This window comes from Rhamphochromis longiceps, linkage group LG2, assembly GCF_057381845.1.
Source record: "Rhamphochromis longiceps isolate RC_006_pf linkage group LG2, R_longiceps_female_GT1.1, whole genome shotgun sequence".
Lineage (NCBI taxonomy): Eukaryota > Metazoa > Chordata > Actinopteri > Cichliformes > Cichlidae > Rhamphochromis > Rhamphochromis longiceps.
This window is the reverse complement of record NC_140558.1, coordinates 26,962,859-26,989,666: the sequence shown is the minus strand read 5'-3', so window position 1 is coordinate 26,989,666 and position 26,808 is coordinate 26,962,859. Positions and strand designations below refer to the sequence as shown.

The 26,808-nt window shown below is 39.5% G+C and overlaps 1 protein-coding gene across 3 annotated transcripts; it reads left to right on the top strand.

Annotated features, from left to right (window-relative positions):
• Window positions 1-396: 396 nt before the first annotated feature.
• Window positions 397-26,704, top strand: stag2b (STAG2 cohesin complex component b). Of its 3 annotated transcripts, none has more exons than XM_085420738.1 (34): window positions 397-575; window positions 2,624-2,748; window positions 2,824-2,905; window positions 3,021-3,164; window positions 3,268-3,364; window positions 3,574-3,650; window positions 3,839-4,043; window positions 5,169-5,320; window positions 8,614-8,687; window positions 8,797-8,920; window positions 9,060-9,158; window positions 9,322-9,401; window positions 9,563-9,670; window positions 9,805-9,916; window positions 10,031-10,148; window positions 10,247-10,350; window positions 11,173-11,265; window positions 11,364-11,453; window positions 11,590-11,793; window positions 12,148-12,218; window positions 12,332-12,419; window positions 12,560-12,640; window positions 12,739-12,831; window positions 13,129-13,303; window positions 13,394-13,533; window positions 13,743-13,844; window positions 13,959-14,107; window positions 18,224-18,352; window positions 18,582-18,808; window positions 19,812-20,034; window positions 21,169-21,273; window positions 21,358-21,484; window positions 22,380-22,454; window positions 24,751-26,704. In XM_085420738.1, exons 2-34 carry the CDS (start codon window positions 2,708-2,710, stop codon window positions 24,772-24,774), a joined length of 3,813 nt encoding a protein of 1,270 aa, XP_085276864.1. In that variant the 5' UTR covers window positions 397-575; window positions 2,624-2,707; the 3' UTR covers window positions 24,775-26,704. The 3 variants fall into 3 exon arrangements, with proteins under 3 accessions (XP_085276864.1, XP_085276847.1, XP_085276856.1); XM_085420721.1 differs by having other exon boundaries at window positions 21,355-21,484; XM_085420730.1 differs by lacking the exon at window positions 397-575 and adding an exon at window positions 704-932 and having other exon boundaries at window positions 21,355-21,484.
• Window positions 26,705-26,808: the final 104 nt, after the last annotated feature.

Sequence of the window (26,808 nt, the reverse complement as noted above, 5' to 3'; positions counted from 1 at the left end):
TCCTAAAGGACAGTAGGGGAGGGTGTTTTAACCCTTACAGCAGAATTGGAGAACTGTCTTATCTGATGTGCTAAACAAAATACCTTGTCTATATGTTGCTTAGCTCCTTAGTTTGTTTTTGTTTGTGTGTAAGTTGTCACTGTGAACTGGGAGGGAACTGCAGACGAGAACCATACAGATTTGCTACGATACTTCAAATAGTAACATCCTAGGTCAGTATTGTGTGCTCCTTTTATACATACAAAACAAATGGCTAGAAAAGCTAGCCCACGGAAAACAGAGGCGGTAGTGTTTCCGTGCAGTTCTCGTCAGTTACCACTAGATGTCAGGCTATAAACCGTGCATTCAGTGCGAGTATTGTGGCCGCTAGGTGGTAGCTCTGCACCAGGATATCCTCCTCCCAGGTCGTCGAAACAACAAACCGAACTACGGAGCAAGCGGGGTGAGAGAACGTCCGAAACCGCCTCTGACCGCGACTTTTAAACTCTTTTTACAGAATTGTGGCGGAATTCAGACGGAGGCTGTATACGAGTAGTAAAAGTTACGATTGTACCGGGACTACATTTCACAACAAGGTAAGTTAGCTGTAAAATGGCGGAGAGCTATCTGGAACTTAGTTGATTTGTATTTTGCTAGCTGTCTCGCTAGCCAGGCTAGCTTTAGATGAGCGCAGAGCGCGGATGTCTGCCTGAACCAAGTCGCTTCGCTAGCTCGCGGAACATGGCTACTTCGGTTGTTAGCAGGCTAACGAACTGGATTTTTTACACAGCGGCGCAAAATACGTAGCTCGGAACAGACCGAAGCGTTTTATTGCCACAACCGACTTACTTGCACTTTATATATTTGTAAACAAAGTGTTTGTTGCTTATGCAATACGGTACTGGAACTCCCGAGGCAAGATGGAGGACGCAAGGACGTGATGTTTTTTTTAGGTAACGTTAGCAGTAGCTCTTAGCATTGCTAACTAGTGGGAGTTATTTTCAGCTCGTCCATTGGAGTTTATCTGCTATTATTTACTTTATCTTCGGACGAAGACTGGTTACGAGTGACACGTAGACAGAAATTAGTTAATGTACACGGCAGCATTGCTGACTAGCCTTATTGTGTTCTGGCTAATATTAGCTTACGCTAGTACAGAAAGGCTTGCGTTGTTTTGTTATTATGGTCCAACTAGTATAGCAATGGTAAACGCTGGCATGTTCTGAAAATCTGACGATATTGCATTGTATGCGCTTCTCGTTCTTCTTATTTGGCTATTCATAGTTTGTTTTCCCTAAGTAGCGCATGCTTACTTCATCAAATTTCAACTAGCTGACGCTGGGGAAAATACGCCAAAAATCCACGGTTACTTAGCTACTCGCGCTAGCACCAGCAGCGCACCGGCGTCAATTTTGACAGGAACCGACGAAGAGCGGCTCCGTGTCGGCAGCGTTGGGGCGAGCGGAGCCGGTAGTTGGTGGTATAGTTGTCCTTGAAAAATTCACACAGTTGAGTTTCACATTAGCGTGTTTTTTGTTATATAGCATTCTTTACTGTCGTTTCGCATTAACAAGTTTATGAGATACACTCCCCGATTTGGCGCCACTTTTTCTGTCTGCACGAATCCCGTCTTGTCATGCAGTATCCCCCTCACTATCAAGGAAATGGGTACGGTACCAAACTCTCAAACCAAGAATTAACTGTGAAAAGCTGAAACTCACATAGTCATAGAAACATCATCATATTGAGCACTACTCTTTGCTTTGTTGTTAGCTGATGTTAACCAATTTCACGTTTACTATTTAATTCACAGTAAACAGTAATAACCTGTAATTTGGCACGCGTGAGCCTTCATTTTGCGTGAAATTGTAAGAATCAATTTGCTAACGTTACTTTCGATTTAAATCGGATAGTCGGCCTTAAAGTTTACTAAGTAATTGTGTCTGGTTTAATAATGGAAGAATGACAACGTTGTGTATGTTAGCTCTAAGTGTACTAGGACTGAAAGAGGGACTCACTGCACCCAACCTGGTGTATAATGGGTGGAGTTTGTCTTTTCCAGACTGAATCGTTTACTCGGTAGGGCTTTTATTGATTTCACTGACTGCTACAGAAAAAATTACATTTGGTTCAGAGTGGACATGGTATTAGTCCTGATTTGAAAAGTTACTTCTACTTGCTACTTTGATCTGTGTGCCACTAATTTACACTTCACAACCATGCAATAGTTTCCCTGTGGCCTGCAGAATCTTGTTGATGTTGATACTGGCATTTGATTGGTTGAGATATGTATGGGGCGGATAGGGCAGTGCCATATTTGGACATTGAGGAAGACACTCCGGTCTTGATTGTATGACGTTGTCTGTAAACCCAGGAGAGCAGAGAAAGGGAGGGAGCCAATGGTTGGACAGTGAGCATGACAGGAGCGTTTGTGTCCGCCCCCTGTTACCATGTGAAACCTTTTTTTCTTTTTTCCTCTCTCACTCTCTCTTTCAAAGACATCAAAGTAACATTTGCTCACTACAGATGCTGTGATTTCTGGAAACACAAAGTGTTTATTTTGTTTAGTTTTCAGTGTTGCTGGAGAAATGTGCAATAAGACTGCATGTGTAGCACTCTACAACAATTCTGCTCCATATTCTAGGTCACATGCAACGTCTCCTGCCTTGTATTTTGTGAGGATTATAAGCCAGTCGTAAGTTAAAGTTATCCAGAAGATGTTGCAACAATGATAGCACCAGAAATACCATCAGAGTTCGCCTATACTCAGTAAGTATCTACTAATAGTTTACATTTATTGTTAAGGTTGATATGATATCTCATGCAGTTATTTGTTTTTGTCAGGGATACAGACACTCGATTCTCCTCAGACACAGACTTCTCTGAGGATCCTGATGGAAGGAGTGCAAATTCAGCTAAAGGAAAGGTATAGATGCAACAAATGGACCATTGCACAAGTATTGGTAACACACATTGTTTTTCTTTCCTTACGCTCTGCAGTGGTTCTCAGATTTATATTTGTTTTTTCACTACTTTCCCAGGGTGGAAAGAAGGGGAAGAAGGCAGCAGGGGAGAAAGGAAAAGGAGGGAAAGGAGCAGGCCGTATAAATGGCCACCACCAAGAGAATGGCATGGAAAACATGATGCTGTTTGAGGTTGTGAAGCTGGGAAGGAGTGCAATGCAGGTATGAACAGGAAACCCTTTGAAATTGCCACCTTTTTTCCCTTTTCTTTTACTCAGTAAGAGAAAAAAATACACAACTTGTGCTTGTCCCCATCTTCTTGCAGTCTGTTGTTGATGACTGGATTGAATCTTACAAACATGACAGAGATGTTGCACTGTTGGATCTCATCAATTTCTTCATCCAGTGCTCAGGATGCAAAGGTATTTATGTTTCTCAGCTTCAGTACGAATACTACACGATTGGCTGTTTTTTAAACTATATTGAGGAAGTATGTAGTCTTTGTTGTCCTGCAGAACCTCCCTCCACTCATCTGAATCAGTAGTTCTGCTTTTCCACTCAGGAAATTGTCTTCTGTCTAACCTCTTTATTCTTCATCTTCTCCTTCTTCTTCTGTGTTTTTTCCTGTCAGGTGTGGTTACTGGAGAAATGTTTCGCAACATGCAGAACTCTGAGATCATCCGACGGATGACAGAGGAATTTGATGAGGCAAGTTACCACATTAGACTAATAATCACACCATATTCGCTATAAATCACTTAAGTTTGATTTCAGATGCCAAATACAGAATTCATGTACGTACCAAGGACAATAAACTTTGCTAATTTGTGGTAGATAACTGCCACTTGTACTAGTCATTGTAGTGAAGGACTGTCGTTCCTCTGTGTACTTTGCAGGACAGCGGTGACTACCCTCTAACCATAGCCGGGCCCCAGTGGAAGAAGTTCAAAACAAGCTTTTGTGAATTCATTTCGGTGCTAGTGCGCCAGTGTCAATACAGTATCATCTATGATGAGTATATGATGGACACAGTCATCTCCCTTCTCACCGGACTATCGGATTCCCAAGTCCGAGCCTTCAGACACACCTCAACACTGGCAGGTAAGATTGTGTGTGTTTATGAATTATATTTAAGTGTTTGTGCTGATTTACAATCAATAGCTTCTTTTCCAAGCATACAACAGTTAGCTAGCTGGGAAAAGTTGTGTGTTTTAAAGGTTCTTCCTTGTTGTATCCTTGTGTTTGAACTGGAGACTCATTTGTAGTGCTCTTGGATATTTATGAGGTCAGAAATTTTCATTGGTGTAAACTCTAGTTTTTTTTTTATACAGTCTGCACATTTTGTTTCATAGTAGTATTAAAGTTAATAACCCCAGTGATCAACCTAGATGGGCCACCTGCACAAATGTTTTAAGTTATTTTTTGTGATTAGATTCTTTTAAATGTTTTTACACTCCTAAGGGCAGGGCAACTGAAGTCTTTATTATGAGCATGTTGTGTACACATGAACACTTAGGATAAATGTAAGCAGCAAAGGGGGATTTAAACGCATTAAAAAAACGCAGAAGAATCTTGATCATATGCTCTACAATAATCCGAGCTGTGTAGAACACATAGGCGATATTGTTAGGCTTAATGCTTACTCTGTCACGTGGGTACTGTGACTATAAAACATACAGGGGTTTTTTCTATCTGGAAAGTTGTTGTCATGAACTTTCAATATGCTTTTTTTTGTGCTTCTGTTTGGGTGTGAGTGTTGGTCTTGGCAGGCTGGCCTGTTTCAGCTGGTGGATAGTTATTTTAGATAATACACTAGTTAATGATTGTTCTCTGCACCTAAGCTACTGTGTTACCCAGGTGTTGCTAAAACTGGATTTATTCATAATCAATTTGCTTTGAGTTTGGTGACTTGTCGTCTTTTGTAAAGCATACTTGAATTCAAGGTGTCTACTTAGTCAGAATTAAAGGAACCCAAACATATTTTATTTTTTTTTTCTAAAATACAAATATTGTTCCAGTTGTGACCATTTCACCATCCTCTAAATTTAAGGTATTGCAATTTTGCTCTGTAGTGCAATCAGAACTAACTTTCATTGCAAATTATTAATACCAAAACCCACTGATGTCAGATAAGCTCACATAACTTAATGAGAGATAGTTTTGAAATAATCTACAGATAACAGAAATTATTTTATTTCTTCGTGTTCTTTGTTGTGTTTTTGACAGCCATGAAGCTGATGACAGCCCTGGTGAATGTAGCTCTAAACTTGAGCATCAACATGGACAACACCCAGCGCCAGTATGAGGCAGAGAGAAATAAAATGGTCGCTAAAAGGGCAAATGACAGGCTGGAGCTGCTGTTGCAAAAACGTAAAGAGGTAAGCATTGCAACAATTGGTTGCATTTGTTTTTGTCATGCAGCTTATTACATTAAGCACATGTCATGTTTATTCATTTGTACGTTTGACACTTAAACTTCACATTGAAAACTGGTTTGTTTGAGTAGTGATTTGGTAATGTATCAAAATAATTGGCGACTGTTTCTTAGGGCTCTGCCACATTGTATCATCAGCTATAGTACCGGTATACATTTTTACGTTAAAAGTATCCTATCGCATAGGGCTGCACGATTTTGCATAAAATGAGAATCACGATTTTTTTTGCTTAGAATTGAGATCACGATTCTCTCACGATTTTCTTTTCCAGTATAAATATTTATTGCACTTATTAACTGCACATCAACTTCGTAACAGTTGAGACTGAACATAAAAACAATAAATAAACATAAAAACAACAAATGTCTCACATTTTGTCGTTTCCGCCAAATGTTGTACTGCTTGTAATTCGTCTCCACCTTTGCTCGACACTGCGTGTATAGAGCAGGTAGTGCAACAATAGAAAAATAGTTGCGGGACGGCACTGTGTAGCGTTTGTCTAGGGTGTTGATCATTTTCCTAAATCCCTCGTTTTGCACAGTGTTGATGGGAGCCATATCTTTGGTCAGGTGATAAGTAATAGCCTCCGTAATTTGTTTGTGCCTGCGGGAGTTCGACGTGTATAGGGAAGCGCTGTATAAGGTTCCCGTTATTGATGTTTGGGTGGTTGACCGGGACGGATTTTCTCCAGTCACTTTCTCGTCATCCCTGACGTGCTCTCCGTTGTTTTTTCCCTGCTAATTTTAGCAGCCAGCTTCTGTATCACGTGGTATAAGGCTCCGCCCTTGTCATTTGTTGAGCAGGAAGAGTGAGCGCTTGTTTTCATGCAGATTACGTCCCGGATCAAAATGCGGTACAATCGTCGTCGTCTCTTTTTTCTTTTTTTTTCTTTTTTTTTTAAATCGTTGTCATTTGGAAATGAGATCGCACATAAGTATGAATTAAGCTCGCGATTTTCTAACGATTAATCGTGCAGCCCTACTATCGCAATATTTTTACTGTAGCAAAACCATTTGTTTACGTTCTTTTGTGTGTACAACAAGGAGACAAAGCCAGGCATGTCTGAAAGTAAGAGCATTGTGTCACACTCTAATGACAGTTTCGTACCTAAAAGAGAACTACTTCAACAATCTCCAACAAAGCACTGATATTTGCAATGTATATAATATATACAATATATACATATACAACTGTTCCCCATAAATGTGGAAACAACACATTTATTGAGATAAAAACATACTGTTGAGTAAAACCAGGCTACAAAGGAAGGAGATGCTTGCAGCTGGAGATGTTTGACCCAAATAGAAAGGAAAAAACTTCATCTTCCACATGTATGAAAATGTTGTACAAGTTTCTGATGAATTAGAATTTAGATTTATGTCAGCTTTTGTTAAAGTATTAAACAGTTATATAAAACTTAAAGTTTACAGGACAAACGCTAACTAGACTTCTACTTCTGTGCTTGCATTTTATTTATGCTGTTGATGGTTATAATGCTGACAAACTACAACTGTAGTTTGTCATCCATGACAGTAGCTTATGGAAAAGAAGGATTGAAAACACCCCTCATTTATTTGCATTAAATGCTGCTTTCCCTTCAGTTAGACAAAAACAGGAGCAGTTGGGTAGGCTGTATAGCCTCAAAAATATATCACAATATTTTGAGAAAATTTTCAATAATGTATACTTTTTTAAAGTTCATAAATATTACAGAAAATTGCTTAATTCAGAGAGATGCGGTGCATAAGAAAGGTGTGCCCTGTGTTTAAAAGACTTGTTGCATTTGTGTTGGCAAGCATCGTGTTGACTGTTGAAGTGGAGCCACACTTTTGAAAGTTTAATTCTGTGTCTGTGTGCACGTGCTGCATGATGCTGCAGCTGAGAGGCATCTCTTCCCTGCCCCTTCCACACAGGCTGTGAGAAGGACGTCTCTTACAGCTTGAAAGTAACAGAAATGACTAATGCTTCAATCTTGGTGCAAATGAAAATTGAAGTTGGAGAGATAAATGTTATTGCTGTTCAAGGTCTGCCTGTTAATGTGACTGCATGCATTTCAGATTTATGCCCTGTTCAAGCAGATTTGCAAATGTTACTGTGTCTGCCCTAGTGCACATACTCTCATGTTCTTTTTCTCCATTTTTGAAAAATGACCAGAGTCCTTTAGACACGAAGCCAACACATTCAGATGCCATTACATTAATTGAAAGCAGCTATAGATTTTTAAATATTGCCAGTGTAGCTATGTAAATGAGGTAAAAGTGTAGCATTGATGTGTGAGAATAATGTGTATCATCTAGCACACAGTAAAGTTGAACTGTAAAGAATGGATCCATTTTAGATTTAGCAAATTAGTAACAAGCTTTGAAAACTCCCTGGTAACCAAATCCATTTGAACAGATAAATTTTAGCCTACTCTGTTTAGGTGAAGAAAACTACTTTGGTCCTTGATTTGTTTAATTTGTAAGAGCTTGCGTCTGTGCAGAGTTGTGGAACACAATGGGCTTAACTGGTTATTATGTTTCAGCAGCTGGAGACGGTGTTGGCAACAACACAGCGCTTTGTACCCATTTCCCCCGTGAAGTGGGAGGACACAGACCAGTTTCTCTCAGAACTTTTTTTTTGGGGGGGGGAGTGATAGTCATTGCATACACAGTATATTCTTCTGAACTAGAGTATTTATTGAATTGAACTTTGTTTCAAAATAAGGACTCTATTGTGAATCAGAGATGACGATACCAGAAATCTCAGGTGATTTGTGAAAGATTCACAGTATATTGTTTGTTCTTTATTTGTTCCTTTTTTTTTTGTGGTCACCTCAAAGAATTGAAACCAGTATTCTACAAAATCAACAATTGATGTTAAACTTGGACTCTCCCCAAGTCATGAAAGAACCTATATAACCATGTAAACAGGAATTACTGTAGCTTGTGAGCAGACATTTGTTGGTTTAGGAAGAATAGTGACTGCTGCTCCTCTGTAGGTGGTGAACCCATAATGCCAAGTGTTATTTAGCCTGTATGGCGGGTTTATTGGTTATATAACAGCAGGTCCCACAGGGCATCCATCTGTTAGTTCACTGTGCAGCCACACCGCAGCATGGTGGCATAGTTGACTGTCACACTAGTCTTATTATGTTAACAATGCATCCTGACCACCAGTTATTGTTGCAGTCTGGTCAGTTGCTGTGTTTGTGTGATAAAATGCGCTGACATGGTTTTTTCTGCTCTTAATTTCAGCTCCAGGAAAATCAGGACGAGATTGAAAACATGATGAACGCAATATTCAAAGGAGTGTTTGTGCACAGATATCGGTATGGCCTTACGTCAGTCAGCATCCAGTCTTGAACTTTGTTATCACTGTCTTTTCTACAGACTGCTAACAGCCCTCATTCGTTTTTTTATTAAATAATGTTTTAACAGGGATTCAATAGCAGAAATCAGGGCGATCTGTATAGAAGAGATTGGAGTGTGGATGAAACTCTATAGTGATGCCTTCCTCAACGACAGCTATCTGAAGTATGTGGGATGGACGATGCACGATAAGGTGGGCAATACAAAGGACTCTGAATTTTTTAAAAGCTCCTCTTAAGGTGTATACTTAATTTATTTTATTTTATTTTTTTAAAAAGAGTGTGTTGATAACTGCAGTAACCAGTAATGGATACTTTCGTACTCTATTCCAGCAAGGTGAAGTACGTCTAAAGTGTCTCACAGCACTGCAGGGCCTCTATCACAACAGAGAACTCAATGCCAGACTGGAGCTCTTCACCAGTCGCTTTAAGGTCAGCACCACCTGCTGGACAACTTAAACACAACAACTGTATTTGTTCCATACTTGGAGAAACAAACTCCATGGGCTTGTCTTTATTTAACTATGCTTTCAGTAATTCAGGAGTTTGCGAGGCAAAATGACTCATTAAGTTTTCTGTCTCTCCTTTTGTTTAGGACCGCATCGTCTCTATGACTCTTGACAAAGAATATGATGTAGCAGTACAAGCTATTAAGCTACTTACTCTTGTCTTGAAGTAAGTGGTTGTTTTTGATAATGTGCTGAACAACATTACATAAGTGATTGGGACGTAGTTTATACTTCAAGGCTGAGCACTTGTAAATTTTGTGATTTGCATCAAGTACATGTGTGCTACTGATAAAGTCTTTGTAATTTTCTTTGTATTTGTTTCTGCAGTAGTACAGATGAGGTGTTGACTCCTGAGGACTGTGAGAGTGTCTATCACTTGGTGTACTCGGCACACAGGCCGGTCGCAGTTGCAGCTGGAGAATTCCTTTTTAAGAAGTATGTTAGACATAAGTTAAGATTTCTAGCTTCAGGCTTGTAGTGATTTTTGTTTACAGTTCCAAGAAATAGTATATCAGCTGTTTGAGTTAGTATTCCATGTGATTCCCAACTAATGAAAAATATTCTCAAAGATTGTTCAGCCACCGAGAACCGGAAGATGAAGGTGCCCCTAAAAGGAGAGGCAGACAAAGTCCCAATGCCAACCTCATTAAGACCACTGTCTTTTTCTTCCTGGAGAGTGAGGTACATTATCATGCTATATTTTCTGTTCTCACATTTCTGTCTTTATTGCGCGTACTGTTTTGTAAACAGTATCAGTGATCCATCCCTCATCTGTTTGAACACTTATTCCATCAGCTCCACGAGCATGCGGCTTACCTAGTGGACTCACTCTGGGAATGTGGTGCAGAGCTACTGAAAGACTGGGAGTGTATGATCAGCTTACTGCTAGATGACCCGTTGCCAGGAGAGGAAGGTATGGCACTGGGTTTTTTTCTTTCTTTCTTTGTACTGGTATGCAGTTGAGAGCACTATTGTGATTTATTGATTTCTCTGTTTGGTTTTTCTTCGCAGCTCTTACAGACAGACAAGAGACGGCTTTGATTGAAATCATGCTGTGCACTGTACGCCAGGCTGCTGAGTGCCACCCACCTGTTGGAAGAGGAACAGGGAAGAGGGTAAGAGTGGCTGACACGCTAAAAATCACAAGCCAATACTAGTCATGTCTGTTTGTTGGATTATGCTGTCTTTGTGCTGTTCTCCTAATCGGCCAACTATCCTGGGATTTCTTTGGTGACAGTAATATTATAGAGTTAATTATGTTAAATTGGTTAACTCTTTATGAACCTTCTGAAACACGGCCACTTAAAAGATCTACAGATCCACGTCTGTTCATAGGTCTTCAAATAATTGTCAGCCAACTTGTTGTTTGATTATTTATTTATTTTTGTAATTTTGCTGTCTGAAGTGCAACATGTAGGCTATCAGAGGATAAGACTGTTTGCTAAGATTGTTTTAATGTATATACTTTCTGTTGCTCATTGTCGTGGTGTTTGATTTTGGAGATAAGAACAGTTCTGGGATATTCTTCATGTTTTTTGTTTTTTGTTTGTTTTTTTTAAACAGTTGAAAGTTGGTGCATAGCTTCACTCTGCATAATTGTAGATACTAAACATGTACTTTCTGTCATGTTTCTACTGCACTTGCATACTTTCTTTATTTTAATGAGTTTAACCACAGCTGCTTTCGGCCCTTTTTATGCAGTCCTTCTGAGTTGTTTACAACACATCGATTTCTCAGTTTACTACTTAAATTATTTAGGAAATTCAGTTAAAAGCTAAAAATAAAATTCCCCAGATGCGCCAAAAAAGATTAATTAATTAATGTAGTTTACATTTACCCTAAATGGTGGTGTTTGGTATTAAGAAGTCAGAGTACACTTTCTGAATGGATGAATGGAGACTAGTTGTGTGGTCTAATGTGGTTGCATCACACATCAGGTGATGACAGCTAAAGAGAAGAAGACTCAGCTGGATGACAGAACCAGAATAACAGAGCTGTTTGCTGTGGCTTTGCCCCCTCTACTGGCAAAGGTATGTCGTCATCCACTCAGCTTTCTTAGAAGCAATCTTCCTAAGGAGGTTGTACTTTTAACAGTACAGCATCATTGTGCTCTTTATGTGCTCCACAGTATGCCGTGGATGGAGAGAAGGTGACTAACTTGTTGCAGCTTCCGCAATTCTTTGACCTGGAAATTTATACCACAGGGCGTCTGGAGAAGGTAAGACAAATTGGCTTGTCGGACAGCGCTAATCAGATCAGAACAAATTGGATTAATGTATTTAACATATTAATGTGATTGTTTATCATACACACGCGATGCTAATATCTCTTATCTCTCGCTCTCCTCCATCCAGCACCTGGAATCCCTGCTGCGTCAGATCAAAGAAATTGTGGAGAAGCACACAGACACTGAGGTTTTAGAGTCCTGCTCTAAGACTTACCACGCCCTCTGCAATGAGGAATTCACAATCTTTAACAGGGTGGACATAGCCCGCTCCCAGCTGCTGGATGAGCTGGTGGACAAATTTAATAGGCTATTGGAGGACTTTTTACAAGAGGTGAGAGTAATAGTGCGCTTAAATGTCCAGCATACCTATAAGTCCAGTACAACAGAAACTAGCTCAACATAAACCATGAAAAGAGCACAGCCTCCATTATTTGTGTTCTGTTCTAGCTCTGTCACATTTCATAACTCTTCATTTATTGGTACTGGAACTTATCCTGTTGTACAGAAGTCTTATATATAGCAAGGATGAAAATACTTGATGTGTTGTGAATGACCTTACCATATAGTTTGTAAAGAAGCTCATCAGAAATTTTCACCTTTCTGGACAATCTGAAAACTCCAGTTTGTTTTTATTTATGATAACATTAAAGATCTTGACCTGTTAAAATCACTTTTTTCTGTACAGGGTGAAGATGCTGATGAAGATGATGCTTATCAGGTTTTGTCAACTCTAAAGAGGATCACAGCTTTTCACAAGTATGTTTTCTCAGAAGTATTTTCTATGTGATTTTATCTACGTCTGCTGCATTGTTGGTAGATTCAGTGTGCACGTTTTTGAAAGTGATGAGACGTCATCAACTCTTTTGCAGTGCACATGACCTCTCGGGATGGGACCTTTTTACCAGCAACTTCAAGCTGCTTAATACTGGCATAGAGAACGGGGACATGCCTGAGCAGGTAATATATATATATATATAAGTTACTCTGCATAATTTTGTTTTATTTTTATTAAATGCTCGAAAATACTGATACATTTTTTCTTTTCTTTTTTCTTTTGTGTGGGTTTTTTCTCTTTCTCTCTCACTCCTTGTGAGTAGATAGTCATCCATTCACTGCAATGTACCCACTACGTGATACTGTGGCACCTGGCCAAGTTATCTGAGGGCAGCTCCAGAAAGGTGAGGTCTAATCATATTTCATTGCTATTTTGTGCTGTTTTAACAGATTTAAGCAGCTATAAATGTAATGTTTTAAAATGCGTTTGTCTTTGTTTCAGGATGATCTGGTGACCCTGAGGAAGCAGATGAGGGCATTCTGTATGATGTGTCAGCGCTACCTCACCAACGTTAACACAGCTGTCAAAGAGCAGGTGACACAGATGAGAAAGTGACAATTATCCATGTTTAAAAGTGCGCGTAAAATCAACTTGAAAGCAAAGCAAGAACACCTAAAGTACATGGACTTTGTGCAGCTGAACAGACTTTCCTTTTAACTCTGAAGTGGTGGTTTTGTTGCCCCTTATTGCAGCTACAATGGATGTTTTTTAAGCTCCAGAGCACTTATAATGTATCTGCTTAATTCGAAATCTAATTTGTGATCATTTTGTTTAGGGCTTGTGCACACAGAGTTTTAACTTTGTTCTTTTCTTCTTCGTTTTTTTCCACAGGCGTTCACCATCCTGTGTGATCTCCTGCTCATCTTTAGCCACCAGATGGTGTCCGGAGGCAGAGAACACCTGGAGCCCCTGGTCTATTCTCCAGAGGACTCACTACAGTCTGAACTGCTCTCGTTCATCATGAACCATGTCTTCATAGACCAGGATGATGACACAAATAGCACAGGTATGAATATGCAGATGTGCAGTTTTGGCACTGCACTGGCCAAAGTGAGGAAGTAGCTAATGGGATTTCAAATTGTTTGTTCCCCCTCAGATGGGCAACAGGACGACGAGGCAGTAAAGATTGAAGCTCTGCACAAGAGAAGAAACCTCCTGGCTGCCTATTGTAAACTCATTATCTACTGTGTGGTAGAAATGAGGACTGGAGCTGATATCTTTAAACAGTACATGAGGGTAAGCTTAAGCATTTGTCATTTTAAAAATATGCAGTTGTGTATTACCCCCATTAACTGTGAATATAAGTAACTCTTACAGGAAAAAATAGTTGTTTAATTAACACATTTGCTGTTGTCCTGACCTTGGGCACATGCATGCACACACGCACAAAATTCTTCACGACCTTTCAATGTTTTTCCCGTTTGTTTGTTTTTTTGCTTTTACAGTATTACAATGATTACGGTGATATCATCAAGGAGACTATGAGTAAGACTCGGCAAATTGACAAGATTCAGTGTGCCAAGACGCTCATCCTCAGTTTGCAGCAGGTCAGTGTGCACACTGTTGCTCGCATATTAATTAATTCCATAATTGTGACCTTCTGCTCATGCGTCCCAGTGGTTAAGATGTTATCTAATGTTCCATATCTCTCTGTGTCCTAGTTATTTATTGAAATGGTGACTGAACTGGGTCATGGCTTTGATCGCTCCTCCTCGGCATTCTGTGGAATCAAGGAGTTGGCACGTCGTTTTTCTCTAACTTTCGGTCTCGATCAAGTCAAAACCAGAGATGCCATTGCCATGCTGCACAAGTAAGGCTTTATTCTGCTCATATTGGGTTACAAAGCTTTTCTTAGATTTTGGCCCCGTATCTGGGAACTGTCATGTTAGACAAATTACTTCTTGAATACTGTGTTTCCTTTGCCATGTTGTTTTTTCTCCGGATTTTGGAGAGGCTTAATGCATGAAATGTTACACTCTAGCCTTTTCCAGTACAGTAAGTATTGTAGAAAAACATGTTTAAAACAAAACAAAAACACAACACTGAACTGCAGAAACATAAAGGATGGCAACCAACCGTTACATATTTGAGCCGTGTGAATGAAATGAGCCGCACAGACTTTTCTTAATATCTGATGGTGGATCATCACTACTAGGGCTGGGCCATATTATACCGTTCACGGTAATACCGGTATAATGTTAGGCAACAATAGGAAAATGAAATATCGCGATAGAATATGAGTAAAACGCGCATGTGCAGTGCCTTTGTTTTCATACGCACATGGCCGATTGTTGAGTGAAACAGATGAACCAGAATTGGTTTGTAAAAATGGTGCAACTTCCGTGATGTGGAACTGGTTTGGTGTTTGTCCGTCAGATACACGACAAAGCACTTTTTTTTGCAGAACATGCAAGCGGCCGTCGTTATTGTCGTATTTGTTGGACTAAGATGCTCTTAAATCTGGGAGTAATCTGGGTCCTAAACTCCTTATTCTTCAGTTCAAACGAACACTGCAGCATCACTGAGCGTTAAAAACTGTCTAAATTCTTTCATCTTTAATAAAACGATCAGCATTGCTGCTTTACCAGGTGTAACTATGAAGTTTAACTTCCAGGCATCCATTAAAACAAAATTTATTACATTTAACAGAGTTAGAAGTTAGCGGGAAGCTAGCGGAAGTTAGCTCGCTAGTTACCTAAGCATGATATTGCATGTTCTGACTGAGAGATTTCTGAAAAAAATCAAACGTACAGCTCTGCTATCACTTCCAACATAAATGAAGACAGGAAACTAAACAGCAGTGACGTTTGTAGGGTTACTGAAGTTGGGCTAGCTGGTATATAATGATGTGCTACGTGATCACTAGCGACACAGCTATGTTAGCATAACATAAACAGGGAAGCTGGAGGACGAACACTAACACTTTTCCACTTATAAAAGTTAACGTTAAGGTTCCTCATGGTTAGAGACAAATGCAATCGCATGGCAGGGTGCTGTAAACAGACCAAACTTCAGTCAGGAGAACAACTGAGATAATCCATCCACAATACGAGGTTAGTCATTAATATACTGCAACAACATGGGAATAGAGCAGCTGCCAGAGAATTCAACATTAATGAATCAATGGTACAGAAGTGGAGGAAGCAAGAAGAATGAGTTTAATAAAGTTTGATTTATCTGACTGCTTTGTTTCGCTTGATGTGCGTTATAATCCCGTGCACCTTATGGTCCGAAAAATACGTATTGCATACTGCAGTTTAATTTTGCAAAGCACCTCTTTTTAACTTCAGTGGATATTATATATGGTTATGCTCAGGATATGTCAGCCCATTTCTACTGGAAATGCCTTTTGGTTAAACTTTCAGCAAGGAATTTGTATTTGCACTGTTACATTTTTATAAAGCTTTAATGTACATAAAAACCAGCTTCTTATTTAAGTGAAAATAAATGGAAGGTTTTCTTTTTGCGCTAGTAATGTTGTGGAGTTGTATTTTGTCTCGCATCAATTATATCGTCAGTTATATCGTTATCGCAAATTTTCAAATATATATCGTGATAAATATTTTTGGCCATATCGCCCTGCTCTAATCACTACTATCATTTCAACTATCTTCTCTAAAAACAAACTATTGCTGTGGTAGAAATCTATTTTAATACTGTTATAAGTGGTGGAAAATTGGTTGTTTTAAGCATTCAATCTTCTTGGTGGCTTGTTTCTTTCATGTGAATTGTTAAATCTCTCACAGTCAGTGAGTGCTACGTTATATTGGACATCCGGAGCGAAATCTCTGATGAAACATTGGTACTAGTAAACCTTTATCTGTTTGAGCCAATCAGTTTCACAGATTAGTATTATTAAATTTGTTCCAATTCAAAGAGTTCTGAAAGAAGGCCTAAAACTACTTAAGTTATTACTGGAAATTGAATTCTTTTGTTCCATGGTGCAGAGAGAAGAGTGCAAGAGGACTGAAACAGACAAAAATAAATGTATAAAAGTAGTTCCCATTAATTGTTGCTATAGACCCAGAATCTTACAATATGCCTGCCTAGTTGGGTCCAGTACACTTGTCATGAGGTCATATTTTAAAATGTGTACTAAAGAGGTAGTAATTCTGACAGCTCTCTCTAGTATTTCACAGGTTTATTTTATATAAAGTAATATTACACTAAAATGGTAAATGGCCTGCATTTGTATAGCGCTTTACTCAGTCCCTAAGGACCCCAAAGCGCTTTACACTACATTCAGTCATTCACCCATTCACACACACATTCACACACTGGCAATGGCAAGCTACATTGTAGCCACAGCTGCCCTGGGGCGCACTGACAGAGGCAAGGCTGCCGGACACTGGCGCCACCGGGCCCTCTGACCACCACCAGTAGGCAAACATGGGGTTAGTATCTTGCCCAAGGATATTTGGCATGCGCCTGAGATCGAACCACCGACCGTCTGATTAGTGGTTGACCTGCTCTGCCACCTGAGCTACAGCCACCCCTTTAAACTGTTTTAAAGTAGGCATGCCACAACTTTCATTTATTGAAAGTTGTGGCATGACTACTGCAACTTGCTTTACTTAAGTGGTACGAATCAAATGCTGTATGTGTTCAACACACTTAAGCTACTGATCTGATATGGGGCCAACAAGTCACAACAGTTTGTTTTTATATTAAGAATCCGATAACCTAAAATATTCAGTGGTCCATTCTCAGTTTGTTACATTTAGGAAAGGTAAACCGCTAGCCTGTAATAACAAATGAGTGTGCTGTTTGAGCAATTAACAATCTAATTAGTGAAGCTCTATGTAGGTACCATATTATACAAATAGTTATTGAAGCAGATTATTTTTTTTTTATCTTTTGATTTTGAAAGGTCTCTAAATGTTGAAAATCCCAGTGATTCCAGCCTCAGAATCTAAGGATATGCACAGGGTTGCTGCTCTTAACTCAGATATTTTACGACAGTAGGAATGAGTGATATGTTCCACATAAACCTTTCACAAAAAAGCTCAAGATCCTGTTGAGACTTTTCAAAATAAACTGAATCACGTGAAAGAGCAGATTATTTACAGATGAGAATTAAAAAAGTTAGAACAGGCTTTTCCCCGCAACACGCTGTGTAATAAATACAAAGAAAACGGCAGCCGTTACAACTTATGTTTAAAAATGTATAGTTTCATACATCGGTTAAAACACTCGACTCCAGGTAAAGGATGCGCAGCTGGAAACACTTCACGCAAGTCGAGCTGCCCGAGATTCACATAATTTACAGAAATTTTTGTGATTGGTCATATCGCACAGCCCTAGTTCCAGCGTTTGTTTTTTAAAATCATACGGAGTACAACTAGCTAGAGACTCGGTGAGGCTATGCTGAATGAGCTTACTTTGTTTTAGTTTTGTAGTGTTAGCTGCAGAGTTTTCTCTCAGGCTTTCAGACAATCCTGGTACAGACTTGGCTGCTGATGCTTGAGATGGTGAAGTAAGTTTAGAAGTACTTTCCCCCATTCGATATTACAGGCATCTTGCACTCCTTCCATATTATTGTGGTCTGTTCTGTTTCTGCTCGTTTGTATCCAAAATATTTCCAAACCACTCAAGTAGCTGCTCTTTTGGGAATTAAATCTTCAGCGGTGATGCTTTAGCCATGTTTGCAGTCACTTTCACAACTTTAATAACTTCATGCTGCATGATCGACGTTAGCGTAATCCGCTGTGTAATAGGGTGATTTGTTTTTACACCATCGCGATATAATATTTATTTATTGACCCGGGGCAAAACCAAAAAATACCGGTATTATCATGAATGATGTGCGTATGCACACCTCTACTACACAGTTAAGATGAACTGCTTTTTGTTTAATGTCCACAAAACGTTGCTAATCCTTGCTCACAGGTCTTTCTTTTTCTCTCTGCCTCTGTGCTTTTCTCAGGGATGGTATTGAGTTTGCATTTAAGGAGCCTAGTCCCCAAGGAGAAGGAAGCCCCCCACGCAACCTGGCTTTCTTGGACATCCTCAGCGAGTTCTCCTCCAAGCTTATGAGACAAGACAAGAGGACTGTGTAAGCTGATTTTCTTCTTTTCTCCCCCCTCTGTTTTTGGATGGGAAGCTTCAGTATCTCAGTGGAACAGGTGTTTGTGACAACTGGTGCAACTGGTGTTTCTGATGCATGACAGCTTTTTTGCAGCTTCGAATGCCCCAATTGGAATGTGCACCTGGTTTCACGTGTGAAGTTTGTCCTGTGTATTTCGTATTTCATTTTCTCAAGATGACCTCCCTCTTCTCCCCAGCCACATGTACCTGGAGCGATTCATGACGTTCCAGATGGCGCTGCAGCGAGAGGACTGCTGGCTTCCTCTCATCTCCTACAGGAATTCCCTACAGGCTGGGGGCGATGATGATACCATGTCTGTGATGAGTGGCTACTCCAGCAGAGGCTCTTCCGTTCGCTCCAAGAAGACTAAGCCTCCTGTTGTTACAGCTGGAACTTCAGCAGCCAAGAGGAAGTTGCCAGAAGGTATTGTTTACTCAGGAATATTAAAATAAAAGTGCTTAATTATAGTGCAGGTGGAAAAAATATATTGATTTTTAGTTTGGTTTAAAAAGATTAAAGCTAGCAGGTTTCTATAAACTATAAACATGAATTAAATCGGAGAAATGCATACAACTCAGCCAGGCACGATGTTACAAACACAGAGCCCAGATTAACCCAGATGTCTTCTCACTAGCCTGCATGGGTGGGGTTAGGAGATTAAACAGCAGATGTTAGGAGGGAGTCAAAGTACTCTTTAACAGTCAAAAAACCTCTCTTGTGTATGTTTGCTTCGGAACTATTCATGACAGGATATCGCTCTGATTTCAAGAAAAGTAGAGTTTACCGGCCCCAAGGCAAAGTCCAAGCCTTCTTGGTTATTTTAAAGCCCCTAACTAATAAATGAGAAAGCATAAAAGCTCCATACAATCACCATCAAGTTTGTTTTTGTTTTGTCCTTTACAAGTGATACTTCATGTTCCTGATGTTATGGCTTAATTTACAGCTCTAGAGAACATTACTCTGTTGCCACCAGAGCACTTAAACAGAATGCCATGCTAATTCATATTGTGGACAAATTAAGCCAAGAATAACGGTTAATAATAGGTAGATATGCTAGCCTTTATCAATGTGACAACACGGCTGAGTATTGTGGCTCACTGGAGGCTGGGGAGAGACGGCCCACCGTTTTCATTGTTGTGTAATTTTCCAGGTGGTTTCTGTTCCTGGAGTGCCAAACACACAGACATGCTCAGAACTGTATTTCAGTTGTATGCTTCTTCTGTGAACTGTGGCAATCCCTGCCCCTGGTGCAAGGGTTAATGTGTTGCTTTTGCCATAGCAACCAAACAAAATCCTAAATTTTGATTCTCCTCAAAATCAGCATGGCCAGGACAATAGAGCTTTGCATTGCTAACTTATGCAAAATGTATAAAAACGAGAATGTGTGTGGTTGTTTGAAACAAACTCTTTGGCTTTTCCCGTGCAGAGGAGAGCAGCAGCAGCAGCGAAGTCTGGCAGCAGAGCATGCAGACTCCAGTCATGATGCCATCTCCCCATCTCACCTCCACTGCCATGCGGGACCCTAAGAGGGCACGTGATGACAGCTTCATGGGGGTCTACCCCCTCCCTCACGACCAGCAGCAACCCCACCAACACCCGCAGCACCATCAACCGACGCCCCAGCACCACCAGGCATCCATGGATTACAAGTATGCATGCCTCAGTCTTTCATTGCTGCACTATTGCTGTCATGTTCAGCACAGTAATCGTTACAGGCTAATACACGCTGCTTCTTTGAAATAAAAACATTTTTACTGTAGAGGACTTATTGATTCTTCACTGTCCTTAGATGCAAAACCTCTGAAAACTTTGTTTATAAGTGCGTAATAAAATACAAGTACACTTGAGTTGGCAAGACCACACATAGGTTCAAAGACTCAAACACATTACTTAGGTCTGTAACATATCAGTGTGAAATTATTAGCGAAGCATTTTGATGCACAATAATGAGGGCAGTTTTGATAATGACCTATTACCTAGATAAATCTCTAGGAAAAGAACAAACACATTAGGAGTCTTTACAGATTTGCTATGTGTCTCTTAATCAGCAGAGAATGGGCAGATCAATGAGGAAAAATGGTGTCTGAGCTTCAGAATTGAATTAATCAATCTGCCTACATGATATTAGTGAGCAGGATTTGGAATAGTGCCTCTAACTAAGTTGAGATTATATAAGATGAGTAGTGAATAGTTGTAGCTTCTCAAAGTACAGGCTGAGAAAACTGGAAGTAGCCTGGAGCTACAGCAGTAACCACTTACTTTCCTTTAGCATCTCCAATTACTCAAAAACCCCACAGTCCAACATTAACGTTTTTTCCCTCTTCTTTCTTTGTTGACCCTATAATCTCAAAGCTCTTTAATGACCATTTACTTTTAATTAATTATCTGTTATTTGAGCTTATCCCGATGTTTCATACTATAACATTTTATAAATACATCTAGGCTCATATCCAGGCCGATTATTCAGGCCAGAGCATCACTTATTCTCTGAGAAAAGGTTTGGACTGGAATGAGCCAAAATACATTAAGACAGGGTTCAGTGTAATTGCCCATTTGCATGCTATTAATTTGGAGGGCAAATGGTAGCAAAATGGTTGTTCCTAACAGCCTGCCAAGTGTTGGTCCTACTGGGACAGTGACTGACTAGTTTATTTATCCACCCTGAGTTTTTACAGGCATCGGGCCAGTGTGCAACTAAGTTGTATCCTCATGGTATCCCCAGTAAAAACACCAGACAGTTGTGGGTCAAAACATGGCTAAATAATGTGCTCTCATATATTTAGTTCCCAGGTGACGTGGATGCTGGCTCAAAGACAGCAAGAGGAGGCACGCCAGCAAGAAAGAGCCATGAATTATGCCAAGCTCAGGACCAATCTGCAGCATGCTATGTAAGTCACAGGCACACCTGTATGCCGATGTGTAAATCTGAAGACTGGGTACACTTAGTAATTATTTAATGGTTTGCTCAGCAGTCGTCGCGGCACTGGGCTCATGGAAGAAGACGAAGAGCCGATTGTGGAGGATGTGATGATGTCATCAGAAGGCCGTATGGATGACCTCAATGAAGGCATGGACTTTGACACCATGGACATTGATCTGGTGAGATACATGCATTTTCATGAGTTTGTACTTGGTGTACAAACATTAAGATGTCCTCTAAAGCGCTGTGATACAAGCTTGTGTCTTCTTGTGATCTAGAGGAAACTCTAGATCACAATTAAAGTCGGTTTTTGTTTTTTGTTAATGGTCTTGGAAGGCAAATCAGCATTTTACACAAGTATCTGTTTCTAAATTGTCTCTTTGTCATTTAATGATTCAGTTTGATGGTAGTTGGAGATTAACAAAGAAAATTAACCCTTTTACAACTAAGTTCAGAATGTATTCTGATGCATTTGTGTAAGTGTTTTTTATTGCACAAACTGCCAGCATAGGATGTAACCAGGCACCTTGTTTTGAATGTTGCCTGTAATAGAACTAGCACAAGTCAGAAATCATTAAAGAGAAATGTTTGCTTGTGGGAAGAATATGTCTTTTTCTTCTTCTTTTTAAAGTATGTACTTGCCAGTACATTGCAATTGTTGGTATACCATGATCAAAAAAGACAAATTTATTTTCATCATTTATGCCAACACCACAGATTTATGTATGCCGAGTGTAAAGCCAGAACAAAATTTGATCCGAGGCTAATACCCCTCTTGGATGCTGGAGCTGGATTCCATGAGATGGGCTCCAAATGTCATGTTGAATCAACCAGAAGACTGTACAACTGTCCTCGTTTATCTAAATTCACTCTACTTGAATGTTCCAAACACATGCTGAAATTACATACCCCCTATTTGTTTTTTTAAGTATTGTATGTTGGTTCTGTCGATTTCTGCAGTCTCTGCTTTTTTTTCTCTCTCCTTTTTTTTAATATATGGGGGTAAAGTTCTAACAGTGGGTGGGAGTAGTTGTTTGACAGTCTACTAAATATGCCGTTTCTTAAATCTCATAGCCACCCTCCAAGAACCGCCGTGAGAGGTCTGAGCTCAAGCCCGATTACTTTGACCCTTCTATCATGGATGAATCGGTAAGCAGCATCAAGATCAGGATCCTGTACTGATCCTGCTCACAATCTTATATTTTGTTTGTTGACGTCTGTTACATGTGAAGCGACACAACTGTTGGGAAGTAAATTGCAATTGCCTGCCTTTTTAAGCTAGACCAGCTGCTAGCCTGTTTTATTTGGGTTGTGAATAAGGCTGTGCATTTTGACAGGCTGAGCTGACTAACCTTAAGCCAAGTGCAACATTTCTTTTTGGTGAGCAGAGCAACCATTAGGCTTGTATAAATGATTTTTATTTATGTCTGACTGGATATCCAGCCTTAAATTCTTGTTCCAGACTGTCACAAAACCTCTGGGAAGGTTTTTTTTCCTTTCTTTCTTTTTCCTCCTCTTCTACAGGGAGTGCAGAATTATTAGGCAAATGAGTATTTTGTCCACATCATCCTCTTCATGCATGTTGTCCTACTCCAAGCTGTATAGGCTCTAAAGCCTACTACCAATTAAGCATATTAGGTGATGTGCATCTCTGTAATGAGAAGGGGTGTGGTCTAATGACATCAACACCCTATATCAGGTGTGCATAATTATTAGGCAACGTCCTTTCCTTTGGCATGGTGGGTCAAAAGAAGGACTTGACAGGCTCAGAAAAGTCAAAAATAGTGAGATATCTTGCAGAGGGATGCAGCAGTCTCAAAATTGCAAAGCTTCTGAAGCGTGACCATCGAACAATCAAGCCTTTCATTCAAAATAGTCAACAGGGTCGCAAGAAGCGTGTGGAAAAACCAAGGCGCCAAATAACTGCCCATGAACTGAGAAAAGTCAAGCGTGCAGCTGCCAAGATGCCACTTGCCACCAGTTTGGCCATATTTCAGAGCTGCGACATCACTGGAGTGCCCAAATGCACAAGGTGTGCAATACTCAGAGACATGGCCAAGGTAAGAAAGGCTGAAAGACGACCACCACTGAACAAGACACACAAGCTGAAACGTCAAGACTGGGCCAAGAAATATCTCAAGACTGGTTTTTCTAAGGTTTTATGGACCGATGAAATGAGAGTGAGTCTTGATGGGCCAGATGGATGGGCCCGTGGCTGGATTGGTAAAGGGCAGAGAGCTCCAGTCCGACTCAGACGCCAGCAAGGTGGAGGTGGAGTACTGGTTTGGGCTGGTATCATCAAAGATGAGCTTGTGGGGCCTTTTCGGGTTGAGGATGGAGTCAAGCTCAACTCCCAGTCCTACTGCCAGTTTCTGGAAGACACCTTCTTCAAGCAGTGGTACAGGAAGAAGTCTGCATCCTTCAAGAAAAACATGATTTTCATGCAGGACAATGCTCCATCACACACGTCCAAGTACTCCACAGCGTGGCTGGCAAGAAAGGGTATAAAAGAAGAAAAACTAATGACATGGCCACCTTGTTCACCTGATCTGAACCCCATTGAGAACCTGTGGTCCATCATCAAATGTGAGATTTACAAGGAGGGAAAACAGTACACCTCTCTGAACAGTGTCTGGGAGGCTGTGGTTGATGGTGAACAGATCAAAACACTGACAGAATCCATGGATGGCAGGCTTTTGAGTGTCCTTGCAAAGAAAGGTGGCTATATTGGTCGCTGATTTGTTTTTGTTTTGTTTTTGAATGTCAGAAATGTATATTTGTGAATGTGGAGATGTTATATTGGTTTCACTGGTAAAAATAAATAATTGAAATGGGTATATATTAGTTTTTTTGTTAAGTTGCCTAATAATTATGCACAGTAATAGTCACCTGCACACACAGATATCCCCCTAAAAAAGCTAAAACTAAAAACTACTTCCAAAAACATTCAGCTTTGATATTAATGAGTTTTTTGGGTTCATTGAGAACATGGTTGTTGTTCAATAATAAAATTATTCCTCAAAAATACAACTTTCCTAATAATTCTGCACTCCCTATAGAACAATGTAAGGCTAAGTAGAGCCCTGTGTGACTGGTTTATGTTATCTTTAACAACCTTTTTGATCACAAAAATGAAACTAAATCATCAGATTGGAGCAGTTTTGTCTGCGCTAAATACTTCAAATCTTGTTCCATTAAGGTTTTTCTGAGGATATAAACCATTTGCGATGTACTTGGCTTTTACCAATTTTTTTGCACGGCTCAGAACCAGCCTGATTAAGATCAGGATTTCTCAGTAACTGTTAATTTAGTTTGGAAACTGGTTGAAAACGATCATGTTCTGTCAGACTTTAATCATTACTGATGTAGATGGACATTCAATCATGTAAACATCCATGAGAGTGCAGTGTGAAGTCTGTATTAATGTTCTGTTTGTTTCTTCCAGATGCTTGGGGTGTCCATGTTTTAAGCTAATATCCAGATGATTTTGACGCTGGGATGAGAGAAGAGGCGCTTTGTATTTAAAGAGAATTTTAGAAGTGAAAACAGAAGTGTTTTCTGTAAGAAAAGGCAAAAATGAAAAAAAAAAAAAGGAAAGAAAAAAATCTGGCTTGTACTTTACATGGACCAATGACAACCCACACTCAGTGTTGCTTGCTCAGAGAGGACTTTGTTTCAAATATTTACTTTTATAATCTTGGGTAAGCTCTTCCTGTTCAGAAATAGCGTAACAGGCCACTTCCAAACCTATTAGAGATGAGACATGTCTGAAGAAAAATCAGTAATAGCTTTTTGTTTTCCTTTTTTTTTTCTCTTTCTTTTTTTTTAATGGGGATGAAATGGTGTGTTTAACTTAAGAAACATTTTTGTTTATGTCTAACCCTTTTTACAATTGTAGTAAGTTACCAGGTGTGAAGTAGTAATTTATAAACGGACTGTAGTAGCTTGCTTGTACTGTGTTAGCCAAGTGGATGGAGGTCTTTATGTTTCTGTGGTTTTTTTTTTTTTTTTTTGGTTTTTTTTTTTTTTTTCTTCCCCCCTTTCTCCCTTTTGTCTGTTTCTTCTTCCTGTTGTTGGCCCTGAGTTGAGGTCCTAATAACCACTGGTGGTTAAGATGGTTAAGATGTCATGTAGAATCAGTTAAGATCCCTTTATGCTGTGAAGATTCCTATAGAGTCCACTGAATGCTCCACGCTGTAAGTCCCAGAGCTTAGCCCAAGATTTGGATCACTCCTTAATCACCATCTTACCAGATACATATGTACACCTTTCCCCCTCAAAATGAGCTTTTTTTCCCCTTCTTCTTTTTTAATCCCAGTAGTACCACTGTGTGGGCTCTGGGGGATAACGGCTCGGTCAAAGAAAATCACCTTTTTTCTCTTTAAAATCCAGCAGCATAATGTTGAAATGGGTATCTCTACATTTTAAATAAAAGTTATATATGAATCGGTGCTGATTTTATATATGTGCTTTTGGTTTATTATTTTCTTATTTTCAACTTTTCAACCTTCAGTCACAAAGTGAGAAATGTGTAAGTAAAACCTAAAAAAAATGAAAGCATGTAAAGCCATGCATCAAGGAAGATTTTTAAATTTGTATTTTTATGTTTTGTTCTTTTATTTTTATTTTTTCTTTGTCTTGATAATGTCTTCGGGTTTCTACCTTTTTTCCTACATGTAAATTAGTTTGGATAAAACTAATGAAAAGACTTGTGAAATTCAGCTTTAAGGTTTTCTCAACATTTAAAAAAAGAGTCCGGTCACAAAATACTTCTAGATTTCAAATGTTAAAACTGTAAGGTAGTCATTCAGCCAATACTGAAGATGAAAGTTATTCAGCAGCGCTGTGGCAGCTAGACAAAGCTTAGATTTTGACATGTATTTGTCACACACAAGTTTTAATGAAATGTTTTGTCTACTGAGGTTTTTATTTTGTAGTCATTCCATGCTTAAGCCTTAAACATGCTTGTGGAGGTCACATTTTCTCACAGTAATCTTCCATGTCAGAGGATCAGTCATGTTTAAAGGTGGATAATTGGCTTCTTAGAACATGAAATATGAGGTGGTCAGATGTAATGTGATAAAGTAGATAAACAGCCTATATGTGTTTTGCCTAATTATTTTATGTAAGTAAAAAAGAAAAATTCTTTTAAGGAAAAAAGTACTGTTTATTGTTTGTTACTTACCACTACATCGGTATAAATTCTTATTAGATCATGTGTATATATACAAAATTTTATTTCTTTCCTTCATTTTGGCCATGTCTGTGTTTTATTTTGTCAGCACTCTTGCCTACACTCTGAGTTGTTGTCTATTATCCCATCCTCTTTCAGTCACTCTGTTTTCTGATTTGTACTTGTCTGGAGACAGTAACTTTTGAATAAAAATCAACACATTTCATCTGTGGTACTTTTTACTTTTGACCACAAGAAACAAACTGCAACTAATGGAGCTATGACTAATCGGGCTGCACAGTAGACTTCTTATGTTCTCTTTGCAAAGCC